The sequence below is a fragment of the Hippocampus comes genome, unplaced genomic scaffold (assembly GCF_001891065.2).
Source record: "Hippocampus comes isolate QL1 unplaced genomic scaffold, H_comes_QL1_v1.1 scaffold100, whole genome shotgun sequence".
NCBI classification, from domain to species: Eukaryota; Metazoa; Chordata; class Actinopteri; order Syngnathiformes; family Syngnathidae; genus Hippocampus; species Hippocampus comes.
Window position 1 is genome coordinate 1,080,599 of NW_017805282.1, and position 7,488 is coordinate 1,088,086.

Consider the following 7,488-nt stretch of genomic DNA (forward strand, 5'->3'; position numbering starts at 1 on the left):
GACAACGAGTGTTCCAAAGCGATAGTAATAATGATGTATTACTTTTAACTCTGGGCTGTTGGAATTTGATGGGCAAGACTAATGTCCACCAATGAGGATGACAGTGATGAAGAAGGCGCTGGATGCAGGCTCATAAAAATGACTGATGAGCCGGCCGCGCTCAAACTTGGAGGGCTTTGTGAAAGTGCAGATTGGTGCCTTTGCCGCAATTTGTCGCGAGCAGCGGCTGATAGCCGCCTATAGCTTTTGTGAGACAGCCGAGCGAGCGCCGCGAGATGGTATCAGCGCCAACAAAGACGACACTTGTTTTGTCAGTTCACTCGGCTGGAATTTTACTGAGAAGCTAAAATGGATTCTGCTTTGTTGTTGTCATTGTAGTCTCGCATGAATTGCGTCGCAAATTCGAAAGAAAATGAAGAAATCTGAATTGAAAACCACTTACCGCCATTTTTATATTTTGGGGGAGATAAGACACTCTAGATTGTTTTTCATTGTGCAGCAAACATGCTACTTTGCATTTTAGTGAAAAATTGTAGTTGGAATTTGCTTTTTGTAGGACAGCTACAATGTGGGAGTAAAAAGTCAAATACTAAAAACTACATCTTTTGAAATGATTTTTGTCAACCTCATACCTTTCTCTGGTAGAGCTCCTCGGGCGTGGTGGACCTGAGACTAACCAGCCGGTAGTTCTTAACAATGGTGCGGGGGCGCTTGCGAGGCGGCGCGAAGCGTTCCATCTCCGTCACGTAGTAGAGGCCCTGCTTGATGTAGCCAAAATAGCGAGCCTTGGCGGAGGATTCGTCGTCCGAGTCCGAGTCCCCGCCGTCGTCGCCCTCCTCGTCGTCGCCGGTCGCGCCGCCCACGTTGCTCTCAAGGCGGACACGCTTCTGGGCGAGCTTCACCTCGCACTGGGGAGCACACAGAATACAAACGTGTCAACTATAACCCAGAGATAGGACGTAACCAAGTAGAAATGCTTGTTACTGTATTTAATCAACATGCAGCATGTCGGGTTTTTTTTTTTTTTTTATTAAGGTGCTTCTCAGTACACGCACTGTAAGTTTCTAAAAAAATAAAAATAAAAAATAAAAAATAAAGGGTGGGGGCTCCCCATTGTGCCACATGATAAAAATGGGCATTGTATAAAATTGACAGTAAAAATTCAATTTTACTTTAATACTTAACTCATTCACTCCCAAAGACGTTTTTAAACGTCTTTTCAGACTTGGTCTAGAATTGGCTGGTACTGAATGAGTTTTAAGTAGATTTCAGTTTTTACATTTAGATTTTTAGTTCAAGACCAAAAATTGAATAAGTACTTTTTTTGTTTGTTTGTTTTTAATCCAAACAGCTGAACCTTTAGTACAGAGTATACATAAGTCCTTTTGCCAGCATTGAAGATAAGCAATATGGTGCATTTTCACACGAGAATGACAAAACGGAGCATGCTGTGCTTGTACTGGGACAAAATACGCCTCTCCACAAATGTAATCTTGCTCCTTCAGACTGCATTTGCATGCACAAGTACTACATCACCGCTTACCTCCTGCCCCCCCCCCCCACACACACACACACACACACACACACACAGGCTGGGGCCACCACCTTCCTCTAAAGTTGGCAGGTTAAGAAATCTCTCGCTATCTATGTGAGAAGTTGATATGTAACACGCCAAAAAAAAAAAAAAAAGTGGAATAACACCAGAAGGTGTTTTGATAACAAGGTCCTTCTTGGATTCCAAAATGCAAAAAAAAAAAAAAAAAAAGGAAAAGAAAGAAAAGAATAAGCAGGGAGGTACAGTGTATTCATCATCACACAATAAGTATTTCCACACAAAATCACATTTTGGACTGGCTCTTTGGTCCATAACAGTTGTGTGTTGAACGTTGTGTGTTGCAATATGGACTAAGTGTTAAATCCCAATAACGCTCTATTTTCCAAGATGCTATTATTCCTTCAAATGACATGAATGAATAGTTTTCTCTTACATTTTCTCAATTTATTCACAAAACGCTAATCTAAAGGTGGTGGTCGTGGTAGTGGTGGAGTTATGGTGCTGGTGCTATAAGTCCGCTGCGAAGACAGCAAAGCAACACGACGACGTACCTCCAGGCTCAGGAATCCGCCGTGGCGTGCGGCCGTGACTCTGGGCGAGGGTTCGAACCACTCGCAGGACTTGCCCAGAAGGTTGCGGAGGCTCCTGATGGACGACACGGTGACGGCGCCCGAGCAGCGGGCCAGGATCAGCACGCTGTCGCTCCACCAGTTGACATCCACCAGCGGCTGGTACTGCTCCTTGTCTGAACACACACCACAAAGTGAAGACTTCATAATGGACTAATACTACAACGCAAGTTTATTTTCTTTTCCGTTTTTATTCATGATTTGTGTGAACGAACGATCTTATCTTAATGTAGCAGTGGAATGGAGGGACCATAACTGGACAACGATCCACTTTCGAGTTACTTATCCAACTACTTTGACATGCAAATTGGGGTCCTCCGGCATAAAATGGCTGCCATTCCAAAAGGTAAAAGGCACATTTTTGTAAAAGCCTCCTGAATGAAACCTGAAAGGCAAAACTTTGATTTGAGATCCATTGTGGTGGTGGAAAAGGGCAACATTTCATGACCGCCATTTCATCGTCCAATTTTCCTTGTTATTAGGGTTTAATTGCATATTTTATTGTTCAACTAACAATCTGGAGGACAAGCTGGCAAAGATTTGTCGAGCATTTTATTCGTGACTACAAGATCGGCTTTCCACTTTTTCTCTTGAAGCTTTTTGTACCTATTTGCATTATTGCCATCGTAAAGTTCTTTCACATTGGTTGACTTTGGGAAAACACCCACCGGACACTTTATTAGCGACACTTGCACAATCCAGTGAGATCTAACAGGAGGTGGTAGTGCAGTTTAATTACCCCAAAAATTGCATCTAGTCGTTTTGTTAAGGGGGAGTGTTGACGTGACTTTTATTTTATTGTTGTTGTTGTTGTTGTAGTTGTTCCACTGGAACTTATGACCCTCCTGTTCTGTTGTGGGTCAAACTGACAATCTTTAAAAAAAAAAAAATTGGGGTGCTAAATATAGTAAGATTTTATTTTTTCAATGTTTTTTTTTTTTTTTAACCCTCCTTTTTGCCCTTTTAGTGTTTAAAGCTCAAAGAAAATTATGCTCTTAAAACTCATTCAGTATCAGCCAATTCTGGACCAAGTGTGAAAAGACGCTTAAAAACGTCTTTGGGAGTGAATTAGTTAAATTAATTATGTTTGAAAGTGGGATAGATTATTACATTTTCCAACATTCACTTCAAATTTGTTTTCCTTGTTAAACATGCAGTGCCACATTACTCCATGACCAAAAATTAAGATAAACAAGCCGACATTTTTACATAAAACCCGAAATAAAAAAATAAGTGGTCACAGTGTATTTGGGGGTGACACCAAGCTGTCATGTGCAGCGTAAGATGTATTTAAACGTGGGTGTGTCCACGTTTAAATACATCTTACGCTGTGTCACGTCTTTTGAATGTTTTTTTTTATTTTTTTTAAACGCGAACTGTCACACAGCCTTCAGTTGCGATGGCCCCGAACTGTCAAAGGGCAGCATGGTGGGATGAAATAAAGTCGAGAGGTCTAAATAAGTGTATAATTCCGTGAATAAGACGCGTCAAAGATCATTAAATCGTATTCGGCACGCCGTGCTGTGTCAGCGTTAAAAATAAGAAAAAAAAAATGCTGTGTTGTGCTGAGAGTCCCATGGGCCACGTTACCTTTTATTTTCTTCCTCCTCTCCAGTGATGTCTTCCACTCCGGATTGATCTCCTCAAATCCTGGCTGCCGGCGAGGGAGGGAAGAGGAAACGATGAAGATTAATCTCTTCACCCTCTTTACACTTACAGGAGGCGGAAATACACACACAAATGCGGCACACATTTGCAAAAACAGATCGCTTCTCCCAGACACTAAACACAAGCGGAACGAACGCCAGCTCACTCTGTGCAAAAGTACGCAAATCAAACCTCACACCTTAAAATGAAAATATCTCCAAAACCTGATGCGGTTGAAAAAAAAAAAAAAAGTGAAGACATTCTTAAAATCAAAAGCACATCCATCCATATTCTAATCCGCTTATCCTCAAGGGTCACGGGCGTGCTGGAGCCTATCCCAGCTGTCTTCTAGACGAACACAACCATCCGTGCTCACACTCACCTAGAGACAATTTAGAGTGTTCCATTAGCCCGCCATGGATGTTTTGGGAATGTGGGAGGAAACCAGAATACCCGGAGAAAACCCACGCAGGCACGGGGAGAACATGCAAACTCCACACAGGAAGGCCGGAGCCGGGATCGAACCCGGCATCTCTGCACCGTGAGGCCGACGCGCTAACCAGTCACCGCGCCGCCCTCAAAAACACACTTCTGATGAAAATGTGCTGTTGGCCAGTGTAATAAGGGAATGACATGCCAAGACCTTGAATGATGGACAAACCTGACAAACATAGTGTATAAAAGCCACTCCAAGTTCAACTTGAGCCATGAGGTGAGTCAGAGTCGCTCGCCTCGCGTTATAATAGCCATGTGACATCTTGTCTGAGGCACAAAAGTTATTCTACTGCCCAGGGAAGTTTGGGGGCAAATGACAGTGTGAAATGTCAGGGTAATTTTGACATGTAGAATTGAAGGGTAATTTTGACATGTAGAATTGAAGAACAGCTTCGGAAATTTGTCACATACAAGTTGATTGGTAGACATTTTGAAGTGAATCTTCCTAAGAAGAAACAATCTGGTTTTAGTGTTTTTTTACACTAATTTTAAGGCATCTTTGGACCAGATTTTCTGTCAGAAGAATCACATTTGTCAAAAAAGGGCCTTTTGTCCGAGACCAAAAAACAACAACAAAAAAACCCCCAAAAAACGAATTTTCTCTGGAAGCAATCACCCAATCAAAATTGCTCCTGCGTTTTACTCACGTTAAAAGCGGCCATTCCAATCCGACATTTTGAGAATATCATTTTTCAGAAATTTCTCATGTTGCTACTCTAAATTGCCCATCGGTGTGAACGTGAGTGAGACGAATCATTTGTCTGTATGTGGCCTGTGATTGGTTGCCGACCAGTCCAGAGTGAGCTGCGATGGTTTCTGACTCAGCGGAAGCCTCATGGATGATTTGGAACCATAAGCTACCTGTTGGTCCTGCTCCCACACCGCTCTCTGCTTAAGCGAGGGGACATCCCAGAGGGACAGGCGACCCGAGAAATGAATGACAGCCAGCAGCGTCCCGTCGGGGCTCAGACTCATACGGAACACGCCGTCCTGGAAAACACACACACACACACACACACACACACACACACACACAGGTCAGGATAAAGTGCTCACAAATGTCCCCGGGCGCAAAGAACGAGAAATGAGTTTGGCTACCTTTTCATCTCCTTGTCTGCTGAACAGCCTCAAGTTGGGCATTCGCAAGAAACCTCGCTTGTGGCTCTGAGAAAAGAAACACACACACACACACACACACACACACACACACACACACACACACACACACACACACAGGAGACACGTTCACACTTTGCAAGGTCAACATTTTTTATTAGCTACTACTGAAGTGGTGTCCCCAGGTGCCAGGGCCTTGACTTACTTTCTATTGTGTTGTGTAGCATAGGGCTGCACAATCTATCGAAAAATAATGTCCTCGGGATAATGGCACATACAATATGCGTATTGCAAAGACGTGCGATAAATTCATCTGGAATTTTATGTTTTGAATCTGACTATGATTAAACAGAGGCAACCTTAAATGCGCATCGTCATCCGATGGGAGAACAGCATCTCGGGACATTGTTAACACTGCGAGGCTAAATAAGAATATGTTGAGCATGTTTACGTATCTGCATGAAAAAAAATGGATTTCTTTCATGACATAATAAGATGTCTTTTTTTTTTTTTAATGTCCTTGACGTGCTCTCCTCACCGTGTTGACATCGTCCTCGAAGCTGGTGACCTGCTTGTAGTGAGGCGAGCCGGACAGCGCCCTCCACGCCGTCAGACCGCAAGAGGAGGCCTTGGATGAGCCGTCGGACCCCGAATCACAGCCAGCCACCAGCAGTAGCCTGTAACGTACGAAAAGATGAACGGACACTGTAACACGGCGTCCTTGTGAATAGTAGCGTTTGGTTCTATTCATCCATCCATCCATTTTCTCAACTGCTTTATCCTCACAAGGGTCGTGGGGCGTGCTGGAGCCTATCACAGTTGTCTTCGGGCAGTAGGCGGGGGACACCCTGAACCGGTTGCCAGCCAATCGCAGGGCACACATAGCTCACAGTCACACCTCAGGACAACTTAAGAGTGTTCCATGAACCTGTCATGCATGTTTTTTGCAATGTGGGAGGAAACCGGAGTACCCGGAGAAAACCCACGCAGGCAGGGGAGATCATGCAAACTCCACATAGGAAGGACGGAGCTGAAATCGAACCCGGTACCTCTGCACTGTGATGTTGACGTGCTAACCACTGGGACACCGCACGCCCTATTCACCCCTCCATTTTTTTTAATTGCATTTGTCAAATAAAAAGTGGCAACATTAGAACCTAGGCGATCAGGTCTGCTAACCACTTGACCGCCGTGCTGCCCGAGTCGGTTCGTTGAAGAGTCCAAGTTGACCATAGTTGGAAATGTGTGAGGGGGCATTTGGAGCAGTACTACTTAGCTCAACACTGCACCCTGGTGCGCACAAGATCAACAGCGGGCAGCGCTTCTAACCCAAATGGATGTTCTAAACCACACGCTGCAGACGCCAGACAACCTCAAGTGGCCCAAGATCTGCGGGTGTATTAAGCGCACGTGTGGATTTCGAGGGGGACTACACGCGATGTCCGCGCATCGGAAATCGACTCCAGTAGTCTAGCCATGATCGACATACCCAATTTCAGGTTGTTAACTAAAAAAAACGTTTCAGGCGTTGAGTTTGAAGGACCCTCTGAATTGTCCAAAATGAGCCTAAAATGGCTGTTTCAACCTATGTGACTGTTTTTTTTTTTTTTTTAGCGCACGTGTGGATTTCGAGGGGGACTACACGCGATGTCCGCGCATCGGAAATCGACTCCAGTAGTCTAGCCATGATCGACATACCCAATTTCAGGTTGTTAACTAAAAAAAACGCTTCAGGGGTTGAGTTTGAAGGACCCTCTGAATTGTCCAAAATGAGCCTAAAATGGCTGTTTCAACCTATGTGACTGTTTTTTTTTTTTTTTGGTAGGTCTACTTTACTCATGATAGCGAGGTCTGGAACTCTTTCCCCGCTCCAAACGCAGGTTCACTGTACATTCTCTGTCCTCTTTTCCTCTCGCTCTTATCTATATGCAACTGCTTGCGCTAACCCACTTTTCACACCGCAGATCATTAAAGTTTCATCCGGTCTGTCGGCTGGCAAACACTTGACAGTGGCTGTCAGGAGCCCTTAAGACGCCCACGGCAAGA

General features: G+C 44.3%; 1 protein-coding gene across 1 annotated transcript in view; it reads right to left on the reverse strand.

The window, feature by feature from the left end:
- Nucleotides 1–7,488, reverse strand: part of nbas (NBAS subunit of NRZ tethering complex) — a 92,794-nt gene that overhangs the window by 72,898 nt on the left and 12,408 nt on the right. The window contains exons 10-15 of the mRNA XM_019871523.1: nt 5,981–6,119; nt 5,425–5,490; nt 5,188–5,316; nt 3,775–3,838; nt 2,107–2,300; nt 633–908 (exon numbers count right to left, since the gene is read on the reverse strand). Coding sequence (XP_019727082.1) covers nt 633–908; nt 2,107–2,300; nt 3,775–3,838; nt 5,188–5,316; nt 5,425–5,490; nt 5,981–6,119 — 868 coding nt within the window. The remainder of the gene's footprint in view (nt 1–632; nt 909–2,106; nt 2,301–3,774; nt 3,839–5,187; nt 5,317–5,424; nt 5,491–5,980; nt 6,120–7,488) is intronic.